Here is a 17,533-nt window from a genome sequence, read left to right on the forward strand (position 1 = left end):
GAAGTTGGTGCAATAAAGCTGTTCTAGCACCCAGTCTCCTCCCACCGACTGTGCCACTTGGCCCCCCAAACAGGCTGAATCCTCTCCCCACATTCTCTTCCCCAGTAAGGTTTCACTAGGAACAACAGTAAGGGATGGGTGCCATTTTAGTCTTGCCTTGCCATGACAGCACACAATTGGGGAAGAGTGAGGTAAGCTGCTGGGGGCACCTTTATATTAAGCTACTGAATATTCAGTTGGTAGCCAAATGCAAACTCTTGAGGCCATGCTGGAGCACACCTAGAATCCCCTGGGGCAGTGCAAAGGAGATAAGGAGCAATGGGCGTAGAGAGAGCCTGTCAGTGGATCCACTTTCCACCCCATGCCAATTTGCTCTAATTGCTGCTTCTAAAATCAGGCAGCCCCTTGGGAGGCACTTCCCTTTCCCCCAGCCTCCTGCAGCAGCCCCTCAGGTATACAGAGCTTCATATTCAGACAGCAGCCCACTGACCCACGCTCCCCTTCCCTGCTCTCCTGATACTCAGCTCAGTCACAACAGCAGGTGCAGCCTGGCCCCTCCTCCCCAGAGCCCCAATCAACATCCCACAGCCTTCTGGCGAGTGGGAGAAAAGGACGATAAGGGAAAGAAAACAAGACAACAAAAATGCTTGCAAAATAGAAAAGAGGAGAATGAAGAGGCCAGGGTGCCAACTGCGTTGGGGAAGGGAGACAGTATCCATGCATCTATTGCAGGTGCACTCTAGTTGGGAACCACTGCTGTTAGCCAACACGTCCCTCTTTGAGGGTGACCAACAGAGTGATTCCCTCAGCAATACCCACCTGCTATCCCAGCTACACTAAAAAGGCATGAGAGGCTCTATTTGCAAGCAACATCCCCTGCTCCAGCCCCCGTCAACAAACATCTGGCTCCTAAAGGCCCTGTTTCCATGATCCCTCATTCATTCATCTTCCACAGCCTGCAGAAGAAGGGCCAGGCAGACAGCACGATGTGCTGCAATCACAGGGAAGATCAGCATGTGAGTTGGGCTGGTGCAGCCTTTTCAGCTGGAACGCCACCATTCCAAGTTGTACAGCTACTCGGCCTTGCAGCACTGAAGACATGAGCCGAGGGGAATACACCCGATAACCCTTTCTTTGCCAGAAGACAGCAGTCCTTTTGAACTTTAAAGGACAGTTATATTTACAAAGCCACTTTCAGGCCAAAGGACCCCCAAGCACTATACAGGCAGCATTCACTTGACAGTACTCACTCAGCCTACTCAGAGCTGAGTCTGCAGTTTTCCTAGAACACTAATTACTGTAGAAGTGTTTTAAGCTCTTGCCTGAGGGAAACTGGAGAGTTACTTCTTCACAGTGGACATTAATGGTCTGGGGAGTATTTGACAGACCAGTGCTCATATTACTCATGCCCACTGAGGTGCAATACAATATATGCATCTGGACATGCATGCAGGTGGCACCTGTTTGAGACCTTCAGAAATGACCCTGGCCTTAGAGATTCAATTTTTGCTCTTGCCTCCTCCCTTCTCTCTCCACCCCATATTCTGCCACTGCAGCATCATCATTTTCAGCACAACATCCAGCCACAGTTGTTTGCTTTTGGCAGTACAGATAGTGAGTCCAAAGGACGCGAAAGCCAAGAAGCAGCAGAGGGAGCAAAGACAGATGGCTCTGTAAATGTAGCACTAAAACTGTGTGTGTGTTTCCCCAACATCCACTCCAAGTTCTCGCTGGATAATCTGTTGGGGTGGGTCAATGTCTGAAGATTTCACTACGTTCCAGCCTTAAACTCATTGCAGTTCAGACCCCCACAAAGAACATATTTCTACTTTAGTTCTTTGGTTTACTCAGCATCCCTCTCTATGCCTGGGGGGAATCTCAGTGCCCTGATATTGCCAGGGGGCGTCAGCCCACCAGAAAGGGGTGTCTCCATGTTCTTCAGCATGCCCATCTCTTCATTAGTGGTCAGACAAGAGTCGGTAACATCTAAATAAGCAGCTCATTTCTTTAGCTTCACACAGAGCTTCAAGTGGACGTCACACAGGAATATGTTCATCAGGTCCTCACCGGCCTCCTGAGCAATCCTGCTGATCAGATGGCCTCCCACACCAATCAGCATCTTCTGTACCACAAAACAGAGACAGGGGATTATCACATTCACCTCCCTTACTTCTGGCAGTGCCACCTAACTGCAGAGAGAGGCAGCCCTAGAGAGCAACATGGTGACTGGGGAAGCAGATAAAGAGGATGTTTCATTTCAGTGTTTCTCAACCTTTTTGATACCAGAGATCGGCTTGCTGCCTTCCTAAACGGTGTCAAGGAGATCTCAGGGACTGGCGCTGGTCCACAGACCGGTCGTTGAGAAACACTGATTTGGAGCATCCCTGAACCCTGCCTTAGGGTATCTGTCACCACATAACAGTGCAGGCTCGTGCCCCATATGTAGAGAAACTGAAAAACCAGCTGCTTGGCACTGGGAGGCCTGTACCCTCTACCTCAGATACAGAGAGCGTGATCTGTGCCAAAGGGGAGAGAGGCACCTTGAGTGACTGACTGGCCAACTCACAGATGAGGCTGGCGCATGCTGTGCCTTCATGCTCTAGTCAGAAGGTAAGGAAGGTACAGAGTAGACCCTGTCACTGACATGCTTCATCTAGTACATAATGGGAGGTTTGGCCTCACTCTCTGTCTAGATGTACCACAGGGTTACAGATATTTAATGCACTTTACACTGTGCCTCACCTGCAATTCACAGCCCAAGGGACTCAGAGTCTGTACAGCAAGCCTAGCGCAGGGCACATTAGCCTATAGCAGAGAACTGGCTAAAACAGGATGTCTAGTACACTCCGTACAAATGTGACTGAACTCCATGGATGCACAAAGGATCCTATTCCTGCACTGGGTCTGCAGACCCTCCTTTCTTATGCCCCATGGACTCCCCCAATCAGCGGCAAAAGAGCATAGAGATTCTCCCACAATACTCACCACATGGGTCTCCTTTTGGACCAGCAGGTTCTGCAGGATGATGAGCTCCCCACTCGGCCCTTCCTCCCACATCTCCGTCTTCTGCAACATGAGAGCACAAACCCAACCACTCAGCAAACCCCTCAGAAGAGCAAAGTCCCCTGCCTCCAGGCCCCAGAGACTCCTATTCCCAGCTGCCTGTCCCTCCCGTGGCCAAGCACACATGCACAGCAGGCATCAAGAGGGCCCCACTCCCCAGTGAAGGACTTGGGGATAATGCAGTGCCACATGCCCTCAAACGTTAAACCCAAATCTTTAGAGATTTCAGCAGAGTATTGTACCAGGAAGGGTCTCTCTCATCATATGGACACTTATGAAAGGCTGCTCTCACTGAGTTGCTTCCTACCTGAAGCACAGTGTAGGGCACTTCCTGTGGCAGATACTCCAGTAGCTTCCCCCTAATTACATTATCACAGATCTCCTGGGGCGACTGGCTTGTCAAAACCCTGCTGTGGTACTCCCATCGACCTGGCTTGGCTTGCATCAGGAGGTACTTCTGTCGACACAAAGAACAGGGGCAGTTAAAGGGGACCCAAAGTCACCAGTAAAAGTCCTAGGTGGAAATAAATCAAAGATTGTGCTCTTAAGTAGTCTGACATGATACAGTTCCCTTAGTCAGATGGCACCCCATCACCAACCTACCAGGGACTCCTCAGGGAGCTGCAGACCGCAAACCAGGAGAAAGGAGACAGGTCAGACAAAGAAAGGCTATTTGGCTATTTCCTCACACGATATGAGGCTCAGTATAACTAAGTTATCTAGGGTGACCACAAGAATGAGAAGGTGCAAGTCACAAGGTATAATGCAATTATTTCAGGCTAATTTACCTTCAGTGTCTCCACTGCCTCTCCATTAATAGCGGCTAGCATGAAGATCTCCTGGAAGTGCGGCCAGCCTTTCTTGTTCTTTAAGTCTCTAGATACCTGGTGGTTTGCAATTTGCGCTTTCTCTGTGCCTTCCAACATATGATCAGAGTTTGATGCCCTCATGTTACAACTTGTATCTGAGCCAGAGCCCCTCTGGACTTCACTGGCATCCTGGAGATAACCAGACTCTTTGGATGTATTCTCAGACAGACAAGTTTGGATGCTTTGAAGGGGACTGTTTCTGGTGGAGTCTGAATGCATCTTAGACGTAGATTTCACTTTCAGTTTCTTTCCATTTACCACTCCCTCTGTGAGCTCAGTGACCAGGTCCAGCAGAAGGGCCTTTCTCTTCAGCAGATCCACCTGAAATAGAGAGATTGGTCAGGAATTTGTTCCAGCTGGAACTGGGACAAATGTAACTGTCTCAAGTAATAATCCAAGTCTTGAGGTGAAAGAGAGATGAATCACAGCTGTAAGGTCGGCACTATTTGCTGCAGGCCTAAGTCACCCCTTAGTAAGTTACAAAACACTGGAAACCTTCAATAGATTGATCTCTTCTGTGGCATTTGCCAAGAAACCAACATTTAGTTTAACCTTCAATAGAGGTATCAAGGAAAGAGGCCCTGTATGTAATGCCCAAGCACTAACTCACTGTATAAAACAGAAGACCCGGACCCCTCTCTCATTTACCTTGTTCATGACCAGGATGCTGGGAATCTGTGGGAACTGAGAAAGACACTGCAGCACCTGGGGACTCAGATGGTTCTGTGTCCAGCGTTCTGACACATCCACCAAAACCAGAACTGCCAAACAGAGAGAGACATTTGAAACCCCTCTTGGCAGACATCAGCCTTTAATTGCCCCTCAGCTTGTGGCCTCTTTCTTCAGATCACTGCCTTTCTTACTTCCACAGCAGTGTGTGTATGTCTGAGTGTGAGTGTAGATAAAGTGCGAGTATGATAAAATAATGCACTTTTCCACATCTTCCCAGTGCCATACAAACTAATCCTCAACAACCCAGCCCAGCCCAATCATCCACACTGCCTCCTTAAGCAGTGTACAGGTGTACCATACTCTTCCCCAGTTACAGATGTGGAGAGTTCCTGTATGTACTTCCCCGCCACTCTATCCCCGCACACCCAGGAGCTGCCATTGCTGCTCCACTCCGTATATGGGCATTCGGATACCAGGGCAATGGCAGCCATATAAGTACCCACCATAGACACATCAGGATTTGACTTGATATAGTATGAGAATTGGGTTCCCACCTAAGTCTGCATGTTTCATGCTGTCCCATGGATCATGTATCAGGGATTTGTCCAGATTATGCCTGAAAGACAAATATCCATTATGGAACTACACGTGCATCTGCTCATAAACTGCCTCCTTTTCCACCCCATGGCACAGTGGAAGAATTTCACATTCCCTTTTCCATTTCACATTCCCTTTTAGTACCCAGCTAGCGTAGTGCCACCTTTTGGCCTACCATCATCTCTCTGAGAGTGCAGTGCCTAGCACAATGGATTCTCAACAGAGACTGTGGACTCTAGGTGCTACTGTAATGCTGGTAATTGTAAGGTAGTTCAGAGACAAGAACTGGGCTCAAAGACCTTCTCATTCTATGAACACCACACCTCTATCCCAAGTAAGTACCCATTACACCCCTTTCATTCTGCTCTACAAGCTCCTACAGTGGAACTCATGTTCCGGTCTCCTCAAACCTTGCCCACTTGGATTTTCCATCTACCCACATTAAGAGAGATACCTTTTGGCTTTCATGGGGCTGATGAGGCCAGGTGTGTCCAGGATGATCTAGAAAGAGAAAACCAAACCAATAAGGATCATCCTGTAATTACTGACAGGAAGCTAAAACTCATGTTTGTGCAATTGAAGTAGACTGCAGGGGGTAAGCAAAATGCTATGGATCATCTGAGTAATAATGCCTGTTGCTGATAGTTACCTTATCACATGTGGAATACCTACCAGCTGAGTGTCTTCTTCTGTGATGACCCCATGGGCTTTGCAGCGTGTGGTGTGCACCTTCTTAGATACTGGGAAAATCTGCAGGAAACAAGTCAGATGTGTACAACATCTAAGAAATGTCGACAAAAACAATCTGTAACCTGGTTCTCAGATGCTGCAGGGACTGAGGTATAACAGCTTTACCTTTCTGCCCAAGAGTTTATTCGAGAGGGTAGATTTCCCAGCATTTGGTGCTCCAATGATGGCAACTCTCAGAACCTTGGGATTCTCTGGCTCATCTGGTTGGTGCACCAACAAGTTATCTTGCTCAGCTGCAGAGAGAGAAAAAAGGTGTTCAAGTAATAACACTGCAGTCACACCAGACTGTACACATTTAATGGATTAGTCCACCAGAGACTAAAAAGATATCACTGCACAAAACACAATATTAAGTGGCTAAGAGATTAATCTTGAAAGACTACAAGAATGTACAGCCTTTAATCCCCACCTCATGGGGTATCCAGCTATTTACAACTGCCTGAACTTTCTTTTGCAAGTCACTTCTTCCAAGGCTGTTTTCCAACTTTCCGCTATGCCCTCTTTAGGGGTTGCCTCTAATGCTTATTGTTCAACACCTCTGAGAAAAACCATGCAGGCAGCTGTTTACCTTTGCAGTAAGACACTGGTGGTGGATGCTGCCCTAGTGCACATTCTGTCTTCTCTCTGGAAATTCCTAGGATGGTATCCAGGGCAGAACTGTTTCCATAAAAGCAAGCAGGAAAAATGTTGACCCTCTGGACTCTGTTCTCCAGGAAACAGGCACCACTGACTGAAAAACGAACACAGCAATACCAACTTAAACCTGCTGCACGCTGGACCAAAAATGCTACAAGAAATTCTACGCAAGACGGCCTCAAAACACAGCTGAGAAATTTGATTTATTTTACCAATATGGGTTCCTCAATCCCACTAACAGATTACAGTTACAGTTGGGATGGTAATGACAAGGACACACACACTACGTAGCCAGAGAATTCCATAATCAAGGCTCCTAAACCATTAGTATGAACTATGTACAAAGGACTAATCACTTCGGAAGAGATATTAGCAAACACTGTGCCTGAAGCCCCTGCCTGTAATTCTCCCCAGCCTCCCTCCTTGCTGCCTATTACACTTAGAATGCCTTCTCATGTGCCAGTTCACACGGCTTCTTCCACGATGCTTTTCAAGTTCAACAATGACCTGAAAAGGGGTCAGCACCATTTCCTAGCATTCGTTTAGGGAATTGTGTCTGAATTGTATTGTCCAAATCTAGCAGCCTCTTTGGCAACCTGTGCAGAGAGAAGTTTTACCAGTTCCCCCACCTTTGGTCTAGCATTGGTGCTAACAATGGAACCACAAGTGCAAACCGGGCACAAGCATTTTTACCACCAAGTCACTAAGCTCAGCTATGAGTATATTAGATAACATGATGATAAAGGCATCTGAGCTCAGTCTACACTAGTACTTCTAGCATTGCTGCAATGCTGTCAGACTGCTAAGAATTCTCACTTTCTACAAGATGCTTCGGGGCTAGTAACTTGTCCTTTATGCCTGTACATTGAGATTTACTATTTGTAACATGCTAGCACCTAGGAACCTCAGTCCCGGACCAGGACCCCACTGTGCTAGCTGCGGTAAAAACACACAAGAAGATGGAACCGACCCAAAGAGCTTACAATCCAAGTAGAAGACAAAAGACAAGAGATGGACAAGTGCAAAGAAACAACGAGATGATATTAGTCAGCAAGACACACTGGTTTCACACCAGTGGCCCGGCCACTATCAAGTTTTTGTAGACATCACAGCAAAGGAAGAATTCAACAGAGGATAATGAGATGGCTTTGCAGATGTGTATTGGGAGCTCCTGACAAGTGAGGGGCAGCAAGGGAGAAAGCACAAAGGGGCTTGTTTGGGAGATGGAGGCTGGCTTTATGGACTGATTTGAGGTGGGTCACACAAAGCTAAATAGCGACTGCACTCAATACCAACAGAAGTGCTGAACAACGACTCCTAAGGACTGAACTCTCACGGGGATAGCAGGAAGAAGAGCTGGTTGTGCTCCTTTTGCCAGGAAAAAGAACAGGAGTACTTGTGGCACCTTAGAGACTAACAAATTTATTAGAGCATAAGCTTTCGTGGGCTACAGCCCACTTCTTCGGATGCATCATCCCCACCCCCAGACCCATCCCACTGGTCTGTGGCTCTGCAGGTCTGGGGAGAGCTCCCTGATCAGAAGACGGGGGCTGCGCACTGCAGGGAGTGGGGAGATTGGCTCCTGGCGGCTGAGGCTGGCAGTCCGGGGTGTTTATCAGCGTCTGAGCAGCGGCAGCAGAGCATCTGGGACGGTTGTGCTGCCAGGGTACCAGAGTCCTATAATCACTCTACAGCAGCCCCATAGTCCGCCCTAAGTGCGCCAGAACCAGCCCTCGGGGGCCTTCCAAAGCTTCACAGCCCCGCGGCTCCTCCTCCCCCACACCCCGGCCCAGGCCCCCCTCCCCAGCTTCCCCCCGGCCCGGGCCCAGGCCCCCCAACCCGGCCCAGCTTCCCCCTCCCCAACAGGCCCCACAGCCCGCCCCAGCTTTCCCCCCTCTCCCAACAGCCCGGCCCCACCCCCAGGCTCTCCCACCTGTGCGGGCCCAGCCCGACCTCCCCGCCCGCAGCGCCCAGATCAGAGCCCGGCCCACGGCGGCCATGACACCCCCGGGCCTCAGCAGCTGCAGCCCCCGCCGCCTCGCTCTCCGGGCGCCGCCATCTTCACCCGCCGCGGGGCATTGTGGGAGCGGAGTGCGACGGGCCCGCCCCATTGGCTGGGGGAACATCGAGGGGCGGGGCCCGGCCCTAGTGTGGGCGCGGGGCGGCCGTCGGGGGCGCCACAGACACGGTCTGCGCCGGGCGGAGCGCCCCCTGCTGGGGCAGAGCGGCGGGCAGGGTCTGAGCGCTTCGCCCGGCAAAGCCGCCCAGGGGTCCCTGCCCTCAGGGCCCCTGCATCCCCCCCAGGGCCCCCGCAATCCCCTCAGCCCCCCCCAGGGCCCCTGCAATCCCCTCAGCTCCCTACAGCCCCCCCCAGGGCCCCCGCAATCCCCTCAGCCCCCCCCAGGGCCCCTGCAATCCCCTCAGCTCCCTACAGCCCCCCCAGGGCCCCCGCAATCCCCTCAGCCCCCCCCAGGGCCCCTGCAATCCCCTCAGCTCCCTACAGCCCCCCCAGGGCCCCCGCAATCCCCTCAGCCCCCCCCCAGGGCCCCTGCAATCCCCTCAGCTCCCTACAGCCCCCCCAGGGCCCCCGCAATCCCCTCAGCCCCCCCAGGGCCCCTGCAATCCCCTCAGCTCCCTACAGCCCCCCCAGGGCCCCCGCAATCCCCTCAGCTCCCTACAGCCCCCCCAGTGCCCCCGCAATCCCTTCAGCCCCCCCAGGGCCCCTGCAATCCCCTCAGCTCCCTACAGCCCCCCCAGGGCCCCCGCAATCCCCTCAGCCCCCCCAGGGCCCCTGCAATCCCCTCAGCTCCCTACAGCCCCCCAGATCCAGTGCAATCCTCTCAGCTCCCCCAGGGCCCCCTACAGCCCCCATGGTCCCTACACCCTCCCAGTTCCCCTCCAGTGCCCCCTGACCTCCCCCAAGCCCCCACCTCATAGGGTGACCAGATGTCCTGATTTTATAGGGACAGTCCCAATATTTGGGGCTTTTTCTTATATAGGCTTCTATTACCTTCCACACCCTTTCCCAATTTTTCACACTTGCTGTCTGGTCACCCTACCCCTCAGCTCCTGCAGCCCCCAGCAATTCGTGGACCCACAGATGCTCCCCCAGCTAACACGCCCCACTGCTGTGTTGCTGTTTGCATTGCGGAACCCCCCAGCTCTGGACCCTGTGATGCTAACCTTCACCCAGCCCCCTGCTGCTCCCCACCCCACCATCCCCACCTCTGACCTGCTGGGCCGTAAACTCTCAATGCCCCCAGCAAGATCAGCGTTGATACACGCCCAGCCTAGATCTGCCCAGGCCCGTGCTGCTGACCCACCTGCCCCCATGGTAGCATTGTTGTGTTTGGCCAAAGACTAGTTGCCATGTGCTGGCCTGATCCTGCCCCATTGGCTTTATTTACTGCACATCAATAGCTTGCTCAGCACCACCTCGAAGAATAGGGGGACAGGGCCCCAGCCGTGCAGGCGATCAATGCAGTCAGCATGGGGTGAGCAGCAGGTGGCAGTGTCCAATATGATCCAATCACCTTTCCTTATTGAGAGAACGGCCTCTCTCTGAAGGAGGAGCCCGGCAGAGGGGTTTGGCCATCTCTCACCCCTGAAATCCTGCTTAGCCTCACAACCCCCCTGCGGGGAGCGGGGGAAATCGTCTTTCCAGCTGGGTGGAGGCCAAGGCATAGAGAGGTGAGTGAGGTGCCCAAACCCCAGAGGGAGGGGGTACTGAGCTGGGGGAGAGCACAAGAGCTCCTACCTGTCGGGCGTCAAGCTGAGGATACGCAATGGGGCAGTGGAGTAAGGAAGGAGAAGGCCAGGAACAGAAGAGCAGGGGGGCTGCATGGCAGGAGCAGGGTGCCTCACTAGAGGGGAGCAGACTGCGGAGTACTTTTTTCTACCACCCGCTCCTTCCCCCCTGGAGCAGCTAAATGAATTGCCTGAATTGCTGGTTCTCGCTGCAGGCCTGTAGCCAGCACCGTGGCAGACGGAGACGCCGGGTGCAGGTTCTAGGAGAGAAGAACAGAGATCCCGGGGCAGGTTTCGCCTCGTGTGCTCGGTCTCACTCCAGGAGGGGAAACTCGCTGCCCCCCACCCTGCAAGGGGCAGAGGCAGCACCAATGCTGGGCTCTGCCTTTGGAGGGCTGTTTTCTGGGATCATACAAATAGGGAAAAGAAATCCAGACATCAAAGAAAAGACCTTTATTTCTCATTGATGGGCAGAGGGACTAGGGAGAGGGGGTCTGGCCCAAGGGAATCTGACCCCCAGGCAGGGCACCCCAAGCTCTCCCCCCCACAGCTTGGAGAGGACGTAGGGGGAGGATCTCATTGCTGGCCTCCCATAGAGGCTGGCACCCTGGAGGGGTGCTGCTCCCCCCGGCAATGGGGTGCTGCTCCTCTTGCTCTCGCTGGCCGGATGCTGGGGCAGCAGTAGAACCGTTACCATTACTAAAGTCAGTAATGGTAACGGTTTCATTGACACCCCATGGGCTCAGCTTCCTGGCAGGTGCCTTCGCCAGCTCTGAAAGCGGTTTCTTGCCCATGCGGCAGTGGAATCTTCCCTTTCCCACCCCCCATGGCTTAGCAGGGCAGTGCCTCCCAGCCTGGCGGGAGGAAGGGTTGTTAACCCTTTCTTTCCCATTGGCTGCCTCCCCACTTGCAGCCTGTTCATGCAGGTGTTCCAGAGCAGCAGCGAAGGTAGCGCTTGTTTCCGTCCCACACTGGAAACCCAGGGAAAAGGAGCACCCTGAATGCAGGAAGAGGCTGAAGGGGTGAGGCTGCCACAGGCAGGGCCAGGCCTTCATGGGAGACTTTAGCCCCCCCACAGTGCTTAGCCCTCCACCCCTCTGTGGGAGGGGGAGGAACTTGTGCTGTGCTAGAAGCGCTTTGGGCCACTGCTCCCAGCTGGCCAGGCGTTCTCCCGTACGCTGGACCTGCAGTAGAGCTCCTGGCTGAGGGGTGAAGCTCAGGATAGTACATCATCTATACTGTAGTGTCTCATAGCAAACTTACAGTATACGATGATATCCTGCCCAGAGCCCCCACGGCAGGTGGACACTCTTGCTGCCTGCGCTGGAAAAGGGAACCTAGAAAAACACCAGGAGATTAGCGTTATGAGCGAGACCAGATAGCTGCTGAGACAGGACAGCACGAAGCCAGGCCGGCCGGCCTGCCTGAGAGCAGCCACTACTCCCTCTTCTCACCAGCTTCTCGGCTGCCCTGGGACTTCCTAAAGCCACAGAGTACACTATAAAGCCAGGGCAGGCCTGGACTCTGGGCCTCCCAGCTCCTGGGCAGGCAGTTTGGTGCCAGAGCCCCACCTGATGTCTTATGGGGGTGGGGAATAGTCTCCAGAAAAGAAATGCCTGGATCTTGGCCTTGCTTGTCCTGCCCTCCTAGCATCCAAGGGAGGCGAGTGGGGCATTACCCTCCAGTTACCATCCCCAGCCAGCACCAGCCTCCTGCCAAAGGGCTTCCCAGAGCAGCGTGAGCACTGGACGTGGCAGTGCCCCTCAGACACGCAGAGCAGGGAGTGCTCCTGGAGAAGGGAGCCCCATAACACAGGCCTTTCCGCACGCAATGCCCCAGCCTCCAAACAGAGCTTCCACACCCACAGCGCAGAGATGGGCACAGAGCCAGCTGCCTGGCCCCCCACAAGTCAGGGGTACACGGAGCTGGGCTTTGGTCTTTTGCATCCCTAGGGACATTCCCCCCTCCCATGGTGAGGGGCCCCTCTCTGTTCCCTAGTGCAGAGATTGTCAGGTGCCTGCTGCCACCCTGCTGGCTGCTGAGAGGGAGCTGGGACTTAAGGGAGCAAGCCACGAAAGTCCAGCCTGTGATAAAGCAGCATCAGGGGCCCCAGGCCTCTCTGCCGGGGCTGCCCCACTGATGCAGCTCTGGGGAGGGAAGTCTAAGGGGGCACTGCCAGAGCCCCTTTCCCTTAGCCTGGCTGCCATCACCAGGAGAACCAGCTTCCCTCTGGAATCTCCAGGGACCAGCCCTGGCAGAATCTGCCCCAGGAAGACTGAACAAGCACGTGGCAGTTACCACCCAGGCCAGGGGATAGTAGCATGTAGCAGAGTCCAAGCCCTCTTCAAATGTGACCCACCCACCCACGGGAGTCTCCAGTGGGGTGGGACGGGATGCAGCCAACTCACCCTGATGGGCCAGAGCAGAGCAGGTTCACCCCTGGGGACTACGGACATGTCATTAAAGGGAAGAATCAAAAGAATAAAAGAGAACAAGGCCCCTGCTGGTGAGCCTCAAGGAAGGCAGAGCAGGCTCGGGGCACTTACCTGGCTAGGGCCGGGCCAGGGGGAGTGGGCTCCTTCTTTCCACTCCAGAGCTAACTCCTCCAGCTGAGTCACTTATAATACCTATTCTGGCCTCATTTGCATATCAAGTATCTGCTCATATCAGGCCCTCCCCCTTTTAACCCTTTCCTTCCTGGCTTTGGTGCAGCTGCAGCAACCAAGAGTCTGCCCAGGAAATGACAGAGCTTTGGGGACAGCGACTGAGTCTGCTTCCTGGGCTCATGTCTGCTTGGTGTGGAGCTAGCACCCTGCCTGCGAAAGCCCCCTGCACATGGTCACAACCCCCACACCAACCACCTGGCCCAGCATACTGCCCCCCGCCTTGCTCCCCTGGGTCAGAGAAGCACTGACAGGGCCTGGATGCAGGGGCAAGTTCTTCCCATTGGTAAATGGCCTGAGACAGCTGCTCCAGAACTTGGGGTGTCATTACACACATTCCCCAGGACTGCCGTCAAAAGGAGCCCAGCCCAAGTGCCCTGGTTCAGGGCCAGCAATGCCCAGGGGCCTGACCCCTACTCCAGGGCTAGCACACGCATTCGCACACTGCGAGAGTGGGGGGACTTGAGCACCAGCGGGAGGGGCCCTGGAAACCGAGCAGCAGGAGCAGTTCTTCCCCCTACCCCACTAACGTATCCTGGAGAGAGGAGCGCTAGGGCCAGGGGTGCTCATGCCCCAGGGGCCACTTTCTGCCCAGCCTGCCAAGAACAGGCCCCAGCTCCAATTTGGGCCGGTTATAGCCATGGTGTTTGGGCCAGGGCACCCGTCTGCTAGGAGCTGGGCTAAGACCCACTAAACTCATTCCATGTGTGGGCCACCAAACAACCAGCCCAGGGCTACAAAGCTGGGCCCTGACCACGGCTCTGACCAGGAACCAGAGACCCCTGCTGGCCCAGAGCTGGGCGGTTGTCAGCTTCCAAATGGTCTTGCTTTTTTCCAAAAGGAAACCCCATAAACTAGCAGGATACGTGCAGCACAAACCAAAGCCCCCCCCGCCCCCCCAGCCTGACACAATCCCTGCCCCCGACCGTGGGCATCCCAGACCCACCCAGGGACAACCCTGACGTGGGTGGCTCCCGTCCCCGCAGGTCTAGGCACTGGCACCTGTGACAGCGCTACACACGCAGTGCCTCCCTGGGACCCCTGCCCCCAGCCAGGCATGGCTCATTTCCCTGGTGTGCCCTGAAATTGCCTGTGGAAGCTGCAGGCTCAGGAGCCCTGAGAACCAAGCTTGGGCGATTCGACCGTAGCCCCTGGGGTTGCTCTGGTCCCCCCTGCCATTGGGCCATTGCAAATGCCTCTTAGGAGAGCCACTGAGGCAGGGGGCCAAGCTAGGCCCAGCCAACGGGGGGTATAGAGGCTGTTCCTGGTGCAGAGCAACACATGGCTATTTCAGAGGGACTCAGCACCAGTATAGCTGGTGGCATCTAGGTGGGGAGGGACAGACGTGGGTGTCCATGTGTCCACATGCCCACCCACAGAGCAGGGCTCAGCCTTGGGGGTGGGAGGGTGGCTGGCGGGATGCCTGGTCACCTCAACCCAGCTGAGTGCAGGCTCCTCCACTGGAACCCTGGGGTAGAACATCTGGGGGGTCACTGTGTGCGTGGGCTGCGTGCCTGTTTGCTGGCCGGTTCTTTGGCCCGGCAGAGGGGTGGGGCTCAGGGTTCCTGGAAGCCGCTCGCCTGTGGGGCCTGTGATAAGGGGCTGGATGGAGCGCTCTGCGGAGGAGTTGCTGATAGGCAAGAGCCAGCTGCTTATCAGGGGCCCTGCCCTGGCACCTGGGTGGGAGCCTGTGCTCTCCCAGCAGCCCTGCCAGCACCTCGGCACTGCCCAGGTTGCAGCAGGACCCCAGGCTGGAGCTGCTCTGATCCTGGCAGGGAACAGGGGTGGGGAGGCTGCTCCTGTTCTCCCAGGAGCTGGGATAGGCAGGAGGTGTCCCACAGCGCCGGCCTGGGGGAACCAGCTGGCAGCACCCAGGAGACTTTCAACTTGTGCTGGCTTACGGGACAGGAGCCCCCTGGCAGGTCCGGCCACACTGGGTCAGACCAATAGCCCAGCGGTCTGTCTTCTAACAGTGACCAGTGCCAGACATATCAGAGGGAATGAACAGAACAGGGCAATTCATCGAGTGCTCCATCCCGTCTCCAGTCCCAGCTTCTGGCCGTCAGATTTAGGGACAGCCAGCGCGTGAGTTGTGTCCCTGCCCAGCCTGGCTAATAGCCACTGATGGACCATCCTCCATTAATGTAGGGAATTCTTTGTGTAATCCAATTTTACTTGTGGCCTTCACAACATCCCCTGGCAATGAGTTCCACAGACTGACTGTGCATTGTGTGAAGAAATACTTCCTTGTGTTTGTTTTAAACCTGCTGCCTATTCATTTCATTGCATGACCCCTGGTTTGTGTGTTGGGGAGGGGTAAATAACACTTCCCAATTCACTTTCTGCACACCAGTCATGATTTTATAGACCTCTGTCGTATCCCCCCCTTAGTCATATCTTTTCCAAGCTGAACAGTCCCAGTCTTTATTTGTTGCCCTTCTTTGTACTTTTTCCAATTCCAATACATCTTTTTTGAAAGGGGGTGACCAGACCTGCCCACAGTATTCAGGAGGTGGGCGTACCATGGATTTATATAGCAGCATTATGATATTGTCTTATTATGTATTCCTTTCCTAATGATTCCCAACATGCTGTTTGCTTTTTTGACTGACACTGCACATTGAGTGGATGTTTTCAGAGAACTATCCACAATGACTCTGAGATCTATTTCTTGAGTGGTAACAGCTAATTTAGATCCCATTATTTGGTATGTATAGTTGGAATTATGGTTTCCAACATACATCACTTTGCATTTATCAACATTGAATTTCATCAGCTGCTTTTTTGACCAGTCACCGTTTTGAGAGAGCCATTTGTAGCTCTTTGCAGTCTGCTTTGTAACTATCTGGAGTAGTTTTGTACCATCAGCAACTTTTGCTATCTCACTGTTTACCCCTTTTTCCAGATCATTTATAACTATGTTGAACAGCACTGGTCCCAGTACAGACCCTGTTATTTACCTCTCGCCACTGTGAAAACTGACCATTTATTCCTACCCCTTTGTTTCCTATCTTTTAACCAGTTACTGATCCACAAGAGGACATTCCCTCTCATCCCATGACTGCTCACTTTGTTTAAGAGATGTTAGAGTGGGACCTTGTCAAAGGCTTTCTGAAAGTCCAAGTACACTGTGTCCACTGGATCCCCCTTGTCCACATGGCTGTTGACCCCCCTCAAAGAATTCTAATAGATTGGTGAGGTGTGATTTCGCTTTACAAAAGGTGTGTTGACTCTTCCGCAACAAATCATGTTCAGCTCAGGCTCTGATAATTTTGTTCTTTACTATAGTTTCAACCAACCAATTTGCCTGGTACTGAAGTTAGGCTTACCTGCCTGTAATTGCCAGGATTGCCTCTGGAGACTTGTTTTAAACTTCAGCATCATGTTTGCTTTCACCAGTCATCTGGTGCAGAGGCGGATTTAAGCGATATATTACATACCAGAGTTAGTAGTTCTGCAATTTCATATCTGAGTTCCTCCCGAACTTTTGGGTGATACCATCTGGTCTTGGTGACATCTTACTGTTTAATTGATCAATTTGTTCCAAACCCTCTTCTACTGACACCTCAATCTGGGACAGCTCCTCCGATCTGTCACCTAAAAAGGAATCGCGTGGGAAATTGCCCTCACATTCGCTGTAGTGAAGATGGACACACAGAATTCATTTTGCTTCTCTGCAACGGCCTTGTCTTCCTTTAGCACCTCAATCATCCAGTGGCCCCACTGATTGTTGGGCAGGCTTCTTGCTTCTGACATACTTTATTTGGCATTCAGCAGTTCTATGCTGAGTTGATTAGACAAACAATGGGGGTTGGGATGCAGGGTTCATTACAGCTTCAAAGTTACACAGAAACCATTTTTAAAAATATACATGACATTTTATTGCATGTACTGTCCATTGCATTATACAGTTTTGGATTGGCTTAAACCACTTCCTGTGCTGCATGCGCTGTTTATGGTTCGATTTCCTCTTTTCCTCATCATTACATTTGTAAAACTTGAATATAAACTAAAGAACAAAAAAACTAAATAGTTTCCTGGGTGTTCTCCCCCATTGGAGATGGCTGAGACAGTTTGGTTTTTTAGCCTACTGACCTATTTACTTATTTTATTTAGCACAAACATTTTGTTTTAACCTGATGATTTACTGACCTCCCCAATTCTATCTGCAAAGAAATGAGCCCCCCACCTCTCCCTGTGTTAATTCCTCAGGTCAGACCCATAGCCCAGCAGCCTGTCTTCTAACAGTGGCTGGCACCAGATGTTTCAGAGGGAAAGAACAGAACAGGGCAATTATCGAGTGACCCATCCCGTCATCCAGTCCCAGGTTCTGACAGTCAGATTTAGGGACACGCAGAGCATGGGGTTGTGTCACTGACCATCTTGGCCAATAGCCATTGAGGGACCATCCTCCAGGAACTGATCTAATTCTTTTTGGACCCGTTATAGTTTTGGCCTTCACAACATCCCCTGGCAACAAGTTCCACAGGCTGACTATGCGTTGTGTGAAAAAAACACTTCCGCTTGTTTGCATTA

At 52.8% G+C, this 17,533-nt stretch overlaps 1 protein-coding gene and 1 long non-coding RNA gene across 2 annotated transcripts; both read right to left on the reverse strand.

Annotated features, from left to right (window-relative positions):
- Positions 1–1,185: 1,185 nt before the first annotated feature.
- Positions 1,186–8,587, reverse strand: ERAL1 (Era like 12S mitochondrial rRNA chaperone 1). The gene is made up of 11 exons (XM_065418500.1): positions 8,521–8,587; positions 6,520–6,681; positions 6,057–6,184; positions 5,874–5,951; positions 5,656–5,702; positions 5,159–5,220; positions 4,581–4,693; positions 3,852–4,253; positions 3,371–3,520; positions 2,986–3,066; positions 1,186–2,122 (listed from the first exon to the last, which is right to left on the reverse strand). The coding sequence occupies exons 1-11, from the start codon at positions 8,585–8,587 to the stop codon at positions 2,000–2,002; spliced, it is 1,413 nt and encodes a 470-aa protein (XP_065274572.1). The 3' UTR covers positions 1,186–1,999.
- A 2,185-nt stretch (positions 8,588–10,772) lies between these two features.
- On the reverse strand, positions 10,773–13,263 carry LOC135890668 (uncharacterized). The gene is made up of 2 exons (XR_010562227.1): positions 12,881–13,263; positions 10,773–11,671 (listed from the first exon to the last, which is right to left on the reverse strand). It is a non-coding gene; the product is annotated as an uncharacterized LOC135890668 (long non-coding RNA).
- Between the last annotated feature and the right edge of the window lie 4,270 nt (positions 13,264–17,533).

The sequence above is a fragment of the Emys orbicularis genome, chromosome 17, assembly GCF_028017835.1.
Source record: "Emys orbicularis isolate rEmyOrb1 chromosome 17, rEmyOrb1.hap1, whole genome shotgun sequence".
In the NCBI taxonomy this organism is placed as follows: Eukaryota; Metazoa; Chordata; order Testudines; family Emydidae; genus Emys; species Emys orbicularis.